The sequence below is a fragment of the Ambystoma mexicanum genome, chromosome 6p, assembly GCF_040938575.1.
Source record: "Ambystoma mexicanum isolate Mex_15411 chromosome 6p, UKY_AmexF1_1, whole genome shotgun sequence".
NCBI classification, from domain to species: domain Eukaryota; kingdom Metazoa; phylum Chordata; class Amphibia; order Caudata; family Ambystomatidae; genus Ambystoma; species Ambystoma mexicanum.
Window position 1 is genome coordinate 1053360934 of NC_090935.1, and position 17821 is coordinate 1053378754.

Sequence of the window (17821 nt, forward strand, 5' to 3'; positions counted from 1 at the left end):
CTTCTCAATGAACCCCAAGAACAGGACAGCGACAACACCATTTTCTTTAAACTCACTGTTCACCTAAAGTGTTTCTATCCCCCAGAGATCTAGCATGTTTAGACAATCAAAGCATTCAAGGGAGCCATGTGCTGCATTGCAGCACAGGTACACTGCAGTGGCTTTCCTGGCTAATGTGAAACAATACCCTCAGGCTGACTGTTTCAAAATGACTACTGCTCCGTAGGAGTACATGGATGAGTAGTGGATGAACCGCCGACTCAGACCCATACTGCTAATAAACCAGCAGTAATACCAATCTTAAAGGTAAAACAGACACAGCCAGATGGGTATACCTCCTTCGCCTTCTGTGGTAACATGGGCCGAAGGCAGGCTGTACTCTCGAGGGGTGGGAAGTGATCATAGTAGTAACCCAAAGAGCAATGGTACAAAGGCTTCAAAATAAAAATAAATGTCCATTCAAGGTCCTATAAAAATACATGTTTTAATTAACAAATGTCAAAAAAAAAACCTACCCCTGCAAGAAAATATAGAAAATAAATGCAGAACTGATATAGAGTGACACTCTGGGTACTTGAGGAGGAGTGATCAGGCAAGGGATTGCAGCAATGCCAATGTTAAAAAAAGAATATTTCTTTCAAGAACAGGATTGCAAAGGGGGGCTGATAAGTCACTATGGTCCCAAAGGTGGACCTGGGGAACAGGGCTTTGCAGTATTGCTTTTTTCCTAGCCTTATCCGGTGCAACAGTGTCTAATTGAGCTTCTTGGTGCTTTCCTTGTGGACAAACCAGGTTCAGGATGCATTGAGTTGCATTGATCCAGGTAGCGAGTCGGGTTTGAGTCAGTGTCAAGATGGGGCTCTGCGTTCAAAGGGTCCAACAGGTTCAGGTCGATGATTGAGTCGGTTCAAAACAATTTTACCACTGCTGTGAGTCAGTGCATGACACAATGACTTACAGCAGATTGAGACAATGTTTGATTTGGGGCCAGTTGAGGTCCTGTTGATTCGATGAAGTGCTCGAAGATGCAATAATTTGAAGGCTCCATTGTGGAATGCCAGTGTTTCGAGCTGAGGCTGCAAGATGCAGATGAGCAGATCAAAGTCATGGAGTGCCAAAAGCAACACTGCAGGGACAAAGGGTGTCAAACACAGTTCAAAGACAGTTCAAACAGGATTCCAGCTACACTTGTACTTTCTGCTTCTGGAGTCTGATCCAGCAGCTGCAGGACAGTGTGAGTCATTATGTTCTCTGCCATTGATGGTACTGGCTTAAAGTAAAAGGTTTTAAAAACGCTATCGCTAGCCCAGTCTGCTGCATGCAAAATCTCACTCAGAGCTACTGCTGCCTGTAGCTTGTTCTGAAATTCCTGGCAGCGACCATCTTTGCCTGATACCTTGCACACCATCAGGAGAAGCCTCCGCTTCACTCTCAGAGGATGAAACAACCCAGTTGTGTCCATGAGCAGGTGTTCTCTTGTGGGAAGAATTTGCGGGAAGTCAGCTGAAAGCTCCATCTGGGTTGGGAACCACACTTGTGATTTCCAAATGGGAGCCACAATTATTGTCATTGCCTTCTCCCTGCGAACTTTCACTGGTACTCTGCTCAACATCATGAAAGGGGGAAAGGCATAGTGCAGTTTCCTGTGCCAATCCTCAAGAAACGCATTCCGGCCCTAGTGCTGTCGGATCTGGTCTCTAACTGAAGTACTTGCCCTTCTGAGGGTTTTGTCTGGAGGCAAACAGACCCGTGTCTGTGGGAACCCATAGTTGTTCCACCTGTTTGAAAATGTTTGTGTCAAGCTTCCAGCCGATGCTATCTGTCAGGTGACGGGAATTCCAAACTACTCTCCCACTGAACGTTCCTGGCAGATACTCGGCTGTCACTGAAATCCCTGTCTGTAGGAAATAATGGCAGAAATCCTTTGCTAGTTCTGCTAGGAGTCTGGACTTCATCCCTCCCAGGTGGTTTATATATCTGACTGCCGAGATGTTGTCCTTCTTCAGCAGGATGCAACAATTAGTTTTGCCTTTTCGTAAATGCTTTTATCGTGAATGATCAAGCTAAGAGTTTGAGACAGTTTATATGAAGACGCAGCTCGTTCGCGCTCCATTTCCCCCCTGTCTCTAAGGTGCGACAGCACGCTCCCCTAGCATCTGACTCTACTACTAGGTCCACCTGGTCTCTGAAAATGGCACGCCAGTTCCCGGCTTCCATATTCTGTAACCACTATTGCAATTCTGTGTTTGACTCTTGGTCTAGTGGTATCTTTGCAGTGCCCTGTAATGAAGGGGGCATGGGAAGATGGCTTGAATGGAGGACACTAGCAGTCCTACAATTCTTGCTAAGATTTGTAGCGAGATAATCTTTTTGTGGAGGCATACTCATCTCTTTTTTGATATCCTGGATCGTTCTGTCCAGCAGCTCAGTGTCACCTTTTTTGTGTCAACGACAAATAGCACGAAATCGTGACGTTTCGTTGGGGTCGTGTCCGATTTCTCCAGATTGATCAAAAACCCGAATGATGTCAGGAGGTCCTTTACCCAAGACATTTGAAGGATTAGCTTCTCCTTGTTGTCTGCTAACAGCAGGATATCACCTAGGTATATAATTGTATGATTCACTTTTTCTCTGATGCCTGTTGCTACTGGCTTCATGAGCTTCATAAATACCCATGGCACTGAAGCCAGGCCGAAAGGCATCATTTTGAATTGCCATAATCACCCATTCCCAATGAAATGCTAGAAACGGTCGATATGCGGTTTCTACGGGTACGGTGAGATAGGCGTCTTTTAGGTCTATCCTCGTTAACCAGTTTCCTTCTCTTGGTGTGTCTCTCAGCTGATGGATCCCTTCCATCTTTAAGTGTCTGTACCTCACCCAGCCGTTTAGTTCCTTTAGGTGTATGACTGATCTCACTTTCTCTTTTCTGTGGACCAGGAATATATTGCTCATAAATCTGGGCAGTTGCTTTAGCTCGCTGTGTAGGAGTTAACTTTCTGAGTGTGACATCTGAATGGGGTGCAGATATACCTCCTGTAGTGAGTCCTGCACAAACTCTTTCTGTAACCCTAGAGTAATCTGCAGCACCCATGCATCGCTGGAAGGTGTGCACCAGTTCATCCAGAACTATCGAGTCCTCCCCCTACTCGCAGGCAGCCAGTGGGTCTCACCTTTGTTAGAGCTCTGTGCTCTTCCGGCTCCCCTGCTCTTACGTCCTCTGGGGAATCTCCTTCTGGTTGGGAAGAAGGAATCTAGCTGCCTCCCTTCCCATTAGTGCGCTCTATTTCCTTGAGGTCTTGGTGTGGACTGAAATCGACCGGCCAATTGACCTCGATAGCGAACGGTCCAGGCAAAATCTCTCCCCAGGAAAATCTTCTTTATTGAAACTTGCGCTTTTTCCAGGGAGTTTTAGGTACCTACAAATCTACCCATTTCTTTCCCAAAGGCTTTTCCGAAGAGTAGGCCTTAAGCTGTTTCCCCTGCCTCGTAATTGGTGAGGTTGCTCAGCTTTGAGTCTATTTTTAGGAGGAGTCCTTTTCTCCTTTCGGAGGAGACTGCGCATTTGGTGTTTCCCAATAGACACATTGCTCTCTGCCCCCAGTTGGCTATGGTGTTTGTGTTGATTCATTTGCCGGCTGTGTCTGTAGCTCTTTTTGCTAGGTCCATTATTTTTTCCCAAAGGACCTGTAAAGTCTAGTATCTTCTCTTGACATCTTTTCCAAGACCTGTCCATACCCTTCTGGAGGTCGTTGAAAGATTTAGTGACAAAAGCTAAAATTTTGGGGTCGAGCTCAGGTGCTTCTGCTACCTTCCCTGCTAGGTCTGGACGAGACGAGGGCATTCAGCTCTCATGCGCAGCCTTGTGTTTTTATCCAGCACCTTTCTTATTCTCTGCACCATGTATTTTGCCACTCTGGGCGACGGTTGTCAGTCCGACGACTTGGAGTTTCTGATGTCGTCGAGAACATATCTGGCAATTCTACTTCGTCTCCTTCAAGGTGCTTTTGATTCTGCACTCTCTTGTCACCTTTGGGTTCTAACCACTCTTCCATTGGCTTGTCCTCCTCTTGGGAGGAGGCAGCGGCCTCGGATGACCTTTCTGAGGAGTCCTCATTCATATTGCCCATATGATCTTACCCTGGGAAGCGGGTCAGGAGGCATGGCACTGCTGATCGTTGCAAGAAAGCTTGTCTTCATTTATTGAATGCATCACCTGTCTCTGGGGCCTTTGGATCTGCCCCGTGTTGTTGACCAGGGGAGTCAAAGACGCTTTTCTCTTCTGGGTCTTGGTACACCCCTGAGGGTTCTGAATCTCAGTCTTTTTTGTGGATGTGCTCTTTTGCTTTATCTTGGGGCTGGTTTGTCTCTGGTTTAGCAGGGACTCCAATGTTCCCAGCCTTTTCTTGTAAGGGTCTTAACCCTTTCTGCCAGAGAGCTACCCAGTACTTCTTTGAAGCTAAGCACTAAATCTTGTGCTTGCTCCTCTACACTCCATTCTTGTTCAGACTTTTTGAATATTTCTGGGTGTAGTGCCAATTACCTGCACACAGGTGTAATCAAACGTCCACTGCTCTTTCTGTCCTGCACTCTTATTCAAGTGGGGCTGGCCCCTTGTGTTGCAGCTTGACTTTGCTTGCTGCTTTGTTTCTCATTGCTAAGTGTGCCCTTAGACGGTAACTCCATGCTGTACTGTTCTGTGCAGGCCCTGTTGGCCGTTAGCACTGCTTTTATGTCCGTTGTATATAATGTATATGTTGTCAAATATAATGCGGCTTGTTTATGTGCTTTTTCTTTACAGTTTCCGCGCTTGATCCAATGGACCCGGCTCATAGCTGTTAGCCTGGCTCCTCCTTCTCAAGGGTGGGGACTAACATGCTGCGAACGAAGCCCTGGGCGTGCTTTGCATTAAGCGCGGGCTCCGTTGGCTTCCGAGGGCACTATGAATCTCGCGGTCTACCCCCGCCGCACGCTACTACGGGGCTGCATGTTGCCTACTGCAGGCTCCGGCTGAGTTATGCGAGTGAATCGAATGCACGCCGCGCTCCGTTACCATGATGTGCAGTGCGCTAACAAGCATTCAGTCATACTCTCACATATTGATGTCCAAATTAACACATAAATACATTTTTATGCACGCTCTACTGAACCAATGAGTACTTATAACACTTTCCCAAAGAGGTCGAAATCATAACATATACGCCTATTTTCTAGTGCATGTATGCTCTGCAGTAAGAAAGAGTTCTTATCTTGCTGAAGAGCAGGAAAAGAACAGTAAGAGCATAGAGACAGGATGTGGATATTAGATAGAGACAGGTAATAAGAAGGACTACAGAGACTGTGGGAGAAAGGGAAAGTAGTTAAAAAGCTTTTTTTTTAAAAAAGAAAATGAAAAATTGTATAAAATGTTCTGTTATTCGTTGAAACTTCTGAAGAGTAGAAGTAAAGAAGTTTGACGCATAATGCTCGCCTCCGTCCTGACATAGAATTAAGAGCATGACATTGTTTTCATATTAATTGCTTGTAAAATAGGTTTCTGTGACACTTTACAGCCATCAAATGTTTATGCTAGTATGATTATTTTATACACTGCTGGAGCTTAACACATGAGATCTGCATGGTATTACTTATTTTAAATCATAAAACGAAAGAACATTTTTGGCTGCATTTTATTAAACTGCTTCAACTGTTGAACACATTAGAAAATGCATATTAGTTGGTTTTTATTCCAAACAGATGCTATGTTGATTGTATGCATCAGCAAATAGAAGATATTTTACATTACATAAGCAAGAGGCTAGGTATGAAAGGAGATTGCAGTGTATGGCCATGTGTTATTAGGAATACCATATCCCATACGTACATATATAGGATATTTCAAGCCACCTCGGAATACTGTGACTTTATCAAGGAACTTGGCCTTAATCCTTGTTCCTCTATTTGGTTTCAGAACTCTGTATTGACTTGCAATACCCTTGTGTTTTTCTCCCCATATATTACAGCCTAGTTTAGACAGCACTACTCAGTCAGTCAAATCTATTTATTCAGATTCCAAAGATCCATCAAACACAGAAAAAATGGAACAATGTGGCACATTGTGACTCACAGACAATAAAACACAATACAAAACACCAAAAAAGGTTAAAAACAGGATTAGATCATCTTCCCATCACTATCGAAATTTAAAACGATTGATAAAAGTGAGTGGAACATCGTGTCAAATTGCTTATACTGCATCATAGTTTAACAGCCTCATGACAGAGAAAAGTTATTTTATGCCATGCCGCTTTTAAAAATCAGACAGTGGCAAAAGCAACTCCAACAGTTGGGAGGGACAGTAAAAGTGAAAGGGCCGGTCTCCATTGTCGTAGAACGCTGGACCTAAGCACAGTAATACATATGTGTTGCGTATCTCGCTATCAAGAGGACAAAACAACACAACATATGACAGTGTTTCCAACTCAACACACAAACAGTGGCCATAGCCCACATTAGAAATGCCCAACCATTTGCAGGTAACAGTCAGGCCGGGCCCTTTAAAAGAATCTGTTGGTATTTGGGACCATGATAAGATACTGGGGTAGCTCCCCAGTTCGGGTCATCGGGAGGGACAGTCTGACAGACGATTTGCCCCAGTTTTCTACTGTTTGACTCCAAATAAATCCAGGAAACAATAACAAAAACAAGGGGCACAGGTTGCAGAAAGACAGCTCTTTAATGCATGCAATTTAACAGCCAGGAGGTCATCCAGGCTCAAGTGACCAAAAGGCTGAGAACGCTGGATCCGCCCACATCGAGACACAATTTTTATAGATAGAAACCACAAAATGTCAGTAATATTCCAGGCATTAAGTAGATGTAAATCCTTATTCTCCTACTAGTTCTTGCCATAGTCAAAATATAAAGATGGACATACATTACCCAGCTCTATTGGTTACTACATTATGTGTGACATTCCATATGTCACAGAGAGAGAGAGAGAGGGAGAGAGAGAGAGCGAGAGAGCTCATAGAAAAAAACCTGTAACAGAAATCCCACTTTGGTGAAGTTATTTCTTGTATTATTTGAACTATCAGGCTCTCTGTCACAAACTCGACAGTCCTAAGACTTCACTAGAGGGCAGTATATCCAAAGCCGGATACAATATTATGGCAGTTCCTCGACTGAGGGCTAATTCAAACCAGGACATGTTTTTTGTAACTATTGTATTTCCGTTTGGCTAATGCTAAAAGCATAAATCATTATTGATATGATATGGCATTTATAACGCGCCTATACGCGAGTGTTTCATGTATTATTCTTTGTGTTCGAGTTCCCTCTGAAAAATGTCATGAGACAAGAGAACAGGAACTTCATCTTTGAGACAATAACTAATATGATTAATATTTGCATTGCCTTTGTGATCCAGCCGTGCACTTGGCAGCTTTACAAGTTCTCTTGGATGCAGCAGAAATTAGGCTCAATTAGAAAAATGGCAGAATCACTAAAACAACATGGAATCCTCCTGTTTTGAGTATCTTCACATTCTATATGTCCCTGTACAGTTAGGATTTTGCATTTGTATGTGATCACAATCCTCTCCAAAACTATTGTGAATAGATCAGAAATGTGATTTGAGAGATTTAATAGACAATTTGAGAGAATGAATAGACAAGCTCCCAATACTTTATAGATTACCGAAGAATAACAGGCCAGCCCCAGGCCGCCTAGAGCTCTTCTGTTAGAAAATAGCCAGCCAACTTTGTGAGAATTCACCAAAATGGTGAGGCTTTAATAATGGTATGCTTTTATCGGCCTCCACAGCATACCCAAATATGGTTTATTCTTAAATATTACCCCGGCACCAGACAAATAAGGCACCAATTATGATATTTTGAATCAGAGGTGCAGAAGCTAAAATGCCACCTTTGGCAGCAGTGACTTTGGGTCACATGTTCATCCCTGACAGCAGCTGTAAGTATGCACATGTGACCTTTGAGCCTGCCCTGTGCCGGTGCACAGCAGGTGCTGTAGTCAGGCGAGAACAGCAAGGGCCCATGTATTATGTACTATGCTTCTGGCATGGAGCTTTTTTATGAAAGGGGGGTCTGTTTAGCAGACTTCCACTTCAGAAACAGAACTATTCACATCATGTCATAGCAATACAAATAATACAACTCTGACGGCATTCTGTCACACTGACGCTCTCCCCTATTACGGTGATCCTCCAAAAAGAAAAAGGTTAGGCATTTGCATTATACAATTTCTGCATATGTGACAATGGTCCTTGCAGGGGTTAAAAGCAAGAGAGAGATTGCCAAATGCACCATTACTGCTGGCTAAATTCTGAACACAGTACAGGATTTGCCAAGACTGACCTGATCCTGAGTCACCAATCTATAAATGTTGACCAATAGATTCTACCAAAAGCAGACTATGCCATGCAAAACGCTCTCCTTCATTGACAGACGATTGCTGGGATAAGCAGTAATGGCTGTGAAAAGGCAGAGACCTCAGAAGGTGAAGGAAAATGTGACCCTAAAAGCCGAGAATATCTGCCTCCAAAGGAGAACAAAGTCCTCATCACTTCCCAAGATATCTTGCTGCACTCCGCGGTACTGTATCTCTTTTTCGTTTCTTCTCCTACTGTAAACTATTATATTATCCACTTCTATATTCACATCCAAAGGGTTTGATACAGTAGAGGAGTACCGTACAGTCTCAAATGTTCTTCTTATTGCAGTCGTTTACAGTCATCCCATTAGAATGATGATAATGATGTGTTATTTATATAGCGCCTTAATCCAAAGTGCTTTACAGAGCACATATTTACATACAATATCACCCAACCGAAATTGGTACTCATTTATTAACCTTGGAAGGATGAAAGGCTGAGTTGGCCTTGCCGGGATTCGAACCTGCGACCCGCAGATCACGCTCAGATCGCAGCAGCGAGCACTCAACCCGCTGAGCTATTTTACCAGTTATTATGTGTCTCTCGTTAATTTTCTGTTGCCATTGGAAGGGTTGATACAGTATAGCTGTACAGTAAAGTCTGTTATATTCTTCCCATTTCTAAGGGCCAATGACCTTAACATGCTGTATGTTTCTTTCATTCATGCCAACACCTATGTTGACACTTCCAATGTTGGACATAGTTTGGTGGAAGCATTGTCACTTGAGAAGCAGCACTGTTACATTACTGATTTAGAATATATAAACGAAGAAAAACCACTACATGAAAAGGTGATGATCCTGATTTGCACCCCACAGTTCTATGACTTGAACCCCAACACCCTCTAATGTAATTGCCAGTGCTCTTCAGATTGCCGTCCACTCCACACCTTTACCATTCAACACAGTTGCCTCCAACGTCTCTTGAACACCTTGCCCACCCACGCTGACTGTTCCTCCCCTCATGGCATCCTAGTCCAGGGCCTAGTCTCTCAGGCCTCAACAGCACTGTCTGTATATCGGAATTGCAGCAGCCCTGATTCCTCCTTGAAATCCCTTACCTTAGTTTCTCCCCTTGATAGCAGAGATCCCTCACCACTGCCCCATGGTGGCAAGGAAAGGAACACAGGGGACTATTGTCAAACTACTGGTTGAAACCCATTACTGCAGAGGTTGAGCAGGTCATTGTTAGCAGCAGAAAACATCCCCTTGAGCAGATGGTTTGCATTCTGTCCAAAGACTTGGTCGATATTGAACAGTATTAATAATGGTGTAAAATAGTCAACCTTGATGGGTCGGACACCAAAGCATTCCTATCTTTTAATCTGAGGACCATGATTCTGCCCTTTGCCCAAGCAAGATTCATGGGTGATCAGGCCCAGCATATAAAATAAAAGATGTATTCTTGTGGATGCCCTGAGGACATGAGTGGCCAACTTTGAATCCGAGTCCCCACTCGCCTGCCTCTGCCACTCTCTCCCCACTTATGCCGCCCCCTCAGTCAAGCAAACCTCTCACCCACCTCGGGCTAACACACAACACTGGGTGAACCTCCAATGACTCTCCCAGACATACCCTTCAGGACAACCTTGGGGAATGCAGACTTGTGTATTCATTAATGTATTTAAGCATTCCTGTTACCTGAACATCAGGGGGAAAACATATGCGTAACTCTGTCTTTGAGTATTCAGTGGTTGGGTAAGACCTGCAGGAAACTGAAAAAGTTCAGCTTAATTGACATTCCGAAATGTTAATAAAAGCCATAGGTATATGAGCAAGCTTACTGCACGGAACTAGTAAACTAGGACTCTCCAGATGTTTTGATATGATTGGTTATTTATAATGCGCTTAATACCCAGATGTTTCTAAGCGCGGACCCAGGGATCGAACCTGTGGTGCTCCGTGTCGTCTTGCTTCCAAGGCGAGCACATTGCCCCGGAGCTATCCTCCCGAGACTAACAATTTGGACTAAAAATTCCATGAACCCTCCCACATTGACTATGCTTGCTATGCACATGTTCTGGTCAGAGTTTCAGGATAAAAGAATCACAAACAAGTCAATAACTTGACATTATTAAAGATCAGGTGTACACGAGGCAACCTGTGGACAAAATGATCACCTGCCGGCTTAATAACCACTCACCACCAAGGGAAATTAGGGCAGGGATCGTAAACCTGCTGCTCCAGATATTTTGGACTATAAGTACCATAATCCCTCCCTATTGGCTTTGCTGGCTGGGGATATGTTGTTTGTAGTCAAAACATTTGATGAACCAAAGGTTGTGCAAACTACTCTCACAACTAAGAGTAGAACAAGATGCAGTCAGGTCCTCTCTACACCATGCCTCAGTTTGCCCCCAAAATGACTACACACTAAACAGATAGGGCACACACCTACTGTTCTGAATACAATATGACCTGTCTGGTCACAGTTGCAGAATAAGGGCTTTGCTTATCAGAATGAGTTTGGCTTGTGGGCAAATGGGTTCTAGTGCTTCTCAAGTCAGCAGAAGTAACGTGGGCCACGCAGCCTGCTGCACAAATAAGCGAGTATGGTGCCCTTCATCGAAAGGCATTCTAATTATGCAACATAGATATGTAAGTAATAGCTAAAGTTTGTATAGACAAGACCTGCATTTGTAAGTTACCTGTGGGAACCCAGATGTGGACCCCTTACTCACTGTGCTCAGAGAGGCACAGCTCCACCTCACTGATGAGGCCCAACAAGAAACACGTGTATGGGGTTGCTGTTGGTACACTTGTTCAAAGGAGGTTTGCCTGGCATTTCGGTGCTGGACTGCCCTTGTGGGTGGGACAAAGACTGATATGCGAAAGGATATTCCTCCTTTGTGAAAAGTACAGTGTGTAAAATGCGATGGCTGTGGAGCCTCAAAGTGGGAGAAAACCACAGAACAGGTTACCATGCCATGTTCTTTCTGGAGAGGGGCGCCTGCTACCTTTTTTTTGAATGGTAACAGTATGACAGTGCTGTGTACTGTGATGCACTGTAAATAAAAAGTCTTACAGTATATGGGTTGGCAGACTGGCCTTTGAGGCCTGGCATGTGTCTTGAAAGAACTGGGGAGAGGAGAAAAGGTTGTACCTTTTTGCTGTGTGCACCTGACTGTGCAGAATACTCTCTCAATTAACAGGGATTTAATACATTTACCCAAGTATGAACCTGATCATAGAAAATGGACAGTACTTTGCACATAAGAGGAAGCTTTGCAAGTGATATTTGTGATCATGACACAGAATTGTGTAGGTGAATAATGATCGGTAAAATCCACACGATTAAATAAAATAAAGCCATAGTCCAATCAAAAAGAGCATTGGGGTAGGTGAGCTCCTATGGCAGCTCCCTGTCAGGGGTGAACAGCCATTTCATTTCACTACCGTGCCATCACTATGAAGCCCATATAGAGTGGGAAGATGCCATTAGTTTCTCTGCAGACCTAAAAGAACTGTATCACCCATAGTCTGTTCGCTGAGACAAAGGGGATCACATCATGACGAAGAGTGCATTTCTTGTTGGTTGATATTACAAGGGTTAATGACAAGTAATGTAGGTTTTTGTGAAACTGACTGCATGAGGATGCCTTATGTAAAGTCAAGGATCTCATTTTGGATTGTGGCATAACGTGAATGGAAGACATATAAGCCTTGATTAAGGCTTTAACGCCTGTCATTCACGCTGCGCTGCATTTGCATGCACCTTCATTATGGAGAGGAGGGGGGAACGCAACTAGCAGTTCCGCCACCTCCCTTCCTCTCCGCCATACAAACGCTCCAGCATTTGCACCAGCATGGATTTTTATTTCGCCGCAAATGTGCATGGGGTCCGCCAGCTTTATGCACCAACATAACAAGACAAGAAAACTTGGTGACGCTGTAGCTTTTCTTGATGCATGAGTTTCTGAAACCCTTCCAGTGAACATTCAAAATAAATGATGTCGATGGCCATCAAGATGTTTTTTCTTAATTTGTTCAGTAGCACGTCTTACAGTCTTGCTTGTTGTAACTGTTGTAACTGTTATTTTCCTTTTATTCTTCATAGGTTCGGACCAAGGATCGTATATTTGACAGTGTAGGCCACCTCATCAACCATCACCTGGAGAACAACCTGCCAATTGTCTCTGCAGGGAGTGAACTCTGCCTCAAGCTACCAGTGGAGAGGAAACAGTGACCAGCACAGTCTATGGATCAATTGAACTATGTCCACTTCATGCTGCATAGCTGACAACAAAGTGTTGTTCAGGAAGCAATAAAACCCGAAAGGTTGTATGCTGCGTGGTATATATGGAGGCCTTGGGCGTTGTGAGGTCCTTAGGTCTGAAGTGAAGCCAAATGCCTTCACCCGCCAGGGAGTATGTGTCTGTAAAGATGATCTGTTTACCTGAAAGGTGTTATTGTACTTAGAATCAATGAAAATTTGCATCCCAAAAAACTCAAATGCTTTCTAATGCAAAAGCAAATCTTGCTAATGTATTGAATGTTATGTTGGGATAAGATGTAACCCTGTTTTTAAAGAAACCTTTCTTGAACAAACTCTTAGTTTTGAGTAGGTGTTCAAATGGGACTGTTTTCTCTCCTTGAAGGAACACTGATTTGAAGGATGGGGTCACTTCCGTCAGGGGGCACTGCTGAGCAATAATTGAAAATGTTTCAGTAGCACTTGTTTTGGACTCCGCCATTTTGTACACCGAAAGTCGAATGGAAAAATCTACTCCATCAGCAGTAGTCTAGAAAATTCTATTTTGAAAAGAGGAACAAGGTTGTGTCAGTAAGAATGTTGCCCAGAATCAAGAGAACCTTTTCCCTTTACAAGTGGCATTTTTGAGCATGTTTAACACATTTTCTATAGTCTCACTTTTGCACAATATTACGTTGACGTACAGCTCAAAAGCTGCTGTGATCTGTGACATGAGTTGTGTCAATGTGAGTTACAATGATTTACGTGAACTATATAGGAGACTGAACACCCGGTCAGCAATCGCTTTGATGGTCCCCACCCATCCAGCTTGTTTTTTTAATGTGAAAACTATTGCAGGTATATTTTCTTTAGCTGTAAGCAATTGTGCCAATACATTCCCCTTACATGCCCGTCCCTGGAAATACTGCTGGACCATCGAGTCTGGCAGAAACTAGAGTGAGGACTTTCTTAAAAACATGATCTTTATAATGTAATTCTTATCCTTTCTTGTGAATATTGGGATTGTACAGATACACGATATACATGTATACATATATTTATATTTTTTAAAGTAAAAGACCTGATAAAGGCGTGGGGCTACTTTCTGTGCTTTCAGTTTTTAACACGAAGAAATACAATACAATACAAAAGAGACTGAATAGTAATAGACATTGTAAGAGATCTTTTCAAATTTTCCTCATATAATATATTTCTCTTTAGTATCCCAACGACCCTAAAAACACACGACTCTGAAATGTTACTTTCATTGCGAAAATACTATTTATAAAGGCATATCTAAGACCCGGTCCATAAAAAAAGAAGTGTTTGTTGCAGAGCTGATCATACGATTATTTTGTCAGAGGTGCTGCCGTCAACGCAGGAAATCACGAGTGTCATCACAGCTGGGCAACCAGACTACTGTTTTGCAGGTGAAAAATATTGCATTTTTGTTTTGTTTCAGGAGCTTAAGTATAAATTCATTGTGTTTTGATTTCAGACAAGCAAACAATTGAAAAATTGCTGTTCAAAAACCTTACAAGTTGCCTCAAAATACCACATTCACAGCTAAAAGATTACTTTAGGCATTACCCAAGACCGTGGAATAGTTCCGCTGGGTTTTAAAATAATTAATTTGATAGGTTAATTTGAGCAGCATGCAAAGCTATTCATTTCCAAAAATCAATTTTCTATTTTAGGCCCGTCTTGAGTTCTTTTATTTAGAGTCGGTCGTATTTAGAGTCAACCCTCTGCAACTGTCTATTTTCTTGATGGTAAAGATTTGGAATTTCAGTGTGGATAGTACTGCTTTCAGACTTGAAAACATTATTTGCACTTTTGTCGCTGCAACTTAACAGAAAAATGTGTGTGAAGAAAAGGATGCGAGAAGTGTTTATTTATTTTCGTGTTACTGAGTTCTGTCTTCTGAGCACAAGTCCAGTAGAAGGCACGAGGAAGATGACATAATCAAAGATAAGATGATGGCTGAAATCAACAGCTTATCCCCAATGGGAAATGTTGACGTCAGCCATGGAGACACTTTTCAAAGCACTTTTACATGATTTTCGGTCCAACGGATACAGCATTTCATCTTTCTGGTGTCAAAATGGAATTCTGGTGATGCCCTGGACGTCTGTAGCTTGCCTTGGCAATGATAACTTGGTGCCATCTGCAGCTGTACACTTTCTGTGCCCTATTTTCTATACAGTATATTGCTACCTATAAACAACAGCTTGAGTGTTTTTTTTCAAAAGTGACAGTCAAGGCTCTGTGAATCAAGTATTTTGTCTGTTGAATACCATAATTGCCCTCGAGCACCGATAATGCAAGATGTGTCATGCAGTGATCAATTATAAAGATGTGTTTGTTTTTGTGTTGTTTTTTTTTTAACAAATTGATTGTTATAAATTCTTCTTGGGCATTCACAGTCTTTGTTGTCCCGCTATGATTATTTCATTTTAAGAGTGCAGAAACACCAGTGGAATGTTAATCCTTGTGATGTGTGTGTACTTTAAGTTCTACAATTCGATGCTAGAAGGCTGGCTCCAATTCTATACCTGGAATGAAAACCTATAGTGCACACAACTCTAATATAGATTTCCACCCTGCTAAGAGTATGCTGCACATCACCATTGTATAATGAGGTCATTTCTCCACACTTTGCTTTTGGTCCAGCTGATAGGTTTGGAGAAAAGAAAAGAAAGCCGTTTTAAGAGCCACAGAAGGCCAGACTCTGCAAGAGCCTAAGATATTCTCTCAAATATCTGCATTGTGCTTTTGAGAAAAAATGAATGCGTTAGTGGGTTGCTGAAAAGATACACTAATAAGGCTCTCAGGTATCTCACTTGGCATATGTGGTATCCGGAATTTCTATTTGGGCCACTCAATTACTTGTTGAACGTGACTTTGTGTATTTATGTCAGGATCAAGCGATTAAAATAACCTATTGCATAATATGGCATGGATGAATCGTTAGCCCAAGAGGGAAAATATGCTAAATGACCATCTGAAAGGCCCGCAAATGTGTTGCTCATCAAAAAAACTTCTAGACTCGAAGAACCATGTACTAAGGTGATAGGAGTGCACTATTTCGCAGTGCACAATTTACTTCTTTTTTTGGGTTGGTGAGTTGAACAAACACAAGTTCACAGGATTCTTTTATTAATACACTCATGGCAATGGAATTTTACTTTTAACTTCACAATTTATGGTGCTTGTTCACATTCTGGACCACAGAATCAGGCCCCTAAAGCTGATGTGGTGGTGAAAACGTGTGTAACAAAAGGTGTAGTCCTTGTCTACTCTGTGCTACTAGACATCATGGGCTAGCTTAGGAATAGAGCATGTGACATGTCCCTCTGCAGCAATCCGACTCAGAGCTGGCTCTGGTCAGCTGCTCTCAGGCTTATGTCAAAGCTAGCCCCCTTCTTCCTGAAAGGCAGAGGTCCATGATTACTGGCGATTGGTTGAACACTTCAGTCAGTGGTGGTCTTAAGCGGAGAGCAATTGCAAGAGAAACAGGAAAGACCTTCCCTCCACAGAAGGTCCCACTAAAGCTGCTTCTCTTCTGTTCAGAGAACTTTCTGTTCAGAGTATTTATGTTTTTCTCCTTGGATCCACCAATCAGTTGGTGTCACATCATGAGCTGACTCGTTCCATCTCCCAATTATCTAACAAATAGAACATTCTAGGATTTTTCAAAAAATCCTAATAACTGTATCCGTCTCATTCTGAACCCCTGCTGCTTAAATACCCCACTGCGGCTTCTTCAGATCATGCAACAACAGCGACCTTCTGTTCAGGACACTCAGTGTATAATCTACAAAATAAATGATCATTCTGTATGCTCACAACAAAGATGCTAAACAATTTCTATTAACCCTGAGTTGAATAGGATGTTAAAGGTATATTTCACCCAATATTTGTATATCTTCATACCTTAGGTATATCCTTATACCTCCAAAAAATATAATAAAATATGTTACATTTAATTTCCCAATAGAGCATCAGCAACTTTATGTGCTCCAAGCCCCTGATTTTTTTTTATGTGCAGGCTTCCATTTCATAATACTGCCATGTATTTTTTTGATTTAGTGCCTTGGTGGCAATATTCAGTGGCTGTGATATGAAACCAGGTCGCATGGGTGTAAAAAAAAAAAAACACCTAACCACAAGACCTCTCTCACCCAAAAAGTGTTCCATTTATTTATTTACTTATTTCACATTTGTAGTGCGCTCCAAGCCTGGGGGCATCTGGGCACTGGCATAGTTACAAGACATTACATTCGGGAACATAAGCGAACAGTTCAAACAGTTGGCCATATTGCCCATAGTGAGCAGTATAGATGCATGTACAGAGCATAGGTGAGGAAATGGTTTAGTCCAGTTAGAGACTTTGTTTGAAGCGCCAGGTTTTCCGTTTTTTGCAGAAGGACTTTAGAGATTGGTCAGATCTAAGGGATAGCGGTAGGGCATTCCATTGCTTGGTGGCCACGACTGGGAAGCTGCGACCCCCAGCTTTTGCCCGTTTGAATACCGGTGTGTTGAGGCGGTGCGAGCTAGACGCCCGGGTGCGTTTGTATGGGATAGGGTCAGTGAGTTTGTTGCAGAGGTATTTCGGGGGCAGCGTTGGATAGACATTTGTGAGTAATAGATAAGGATTTGAATCGGATACGATCTTGGAACGTCGAATTTCTTATACTTACATTAAAATATGCTGTGTGTATCCATTGTCGGCAGTAAACAAACACCAGCTACCTCTAGCTAATGTTTCCAGGACGAGTGCTGCAAGAACACTTGATGGGGACTAGTGTTTATTACTGGCCATTGGGAAATTAAATGTAACATCATTTTTCTGTAGTTTAAGGGATATTTTATAAGATGTAAAAACATTGGGTGAACTATTCCTTTACATGTTGACTTGAAAAACTCTCCAATGTCACTGTTAACACTGGCATATCATATATGGAGTATATACATTCCCCTCTGCTGTATGCAAACAGGGCATTCTAAGCAACTGAGATGATCACTGTTGGCAGTAAACAAACACTAGCTACCTCTAGCTAATGTTTCCAGGACGAGTGCTGCAAGAACACTTGATGGGCACTAGTGTTTATTACTGGCCATTGGGAAATTAAATGTAACATCATTTTTCTGTAGTTTAAGGGATATTTTATAAGATGTAAAAACATTGGGTGA

At 42.6% G+C, this 17821-nt stretch overlaps 1 protein-coding gene across 1 annotated transcript in view; it reads left to right on the top strand.

Moving 5' to 3' along the window:
- SHC3 (SHC adaptor protein 3) overlaps positions 1-15053 on the top strand; it is a 507698-nt gene extending 492645 nt beyond the window's left edge. The window contains exon 12 of the mRNA XM_069625657.1: positions 12491-15053. Within this exon, the coding sequence (XP_069481758.1) occupies positions 12491-12619 (129 nt within the window). The 3' untranslated portion in view covers positions 12620-15053. The remainder of the gene's footprint in view (positions 1-12490) is intronic.
- Positions 15054-17821: the final 2768 nt, after the last annotated feature.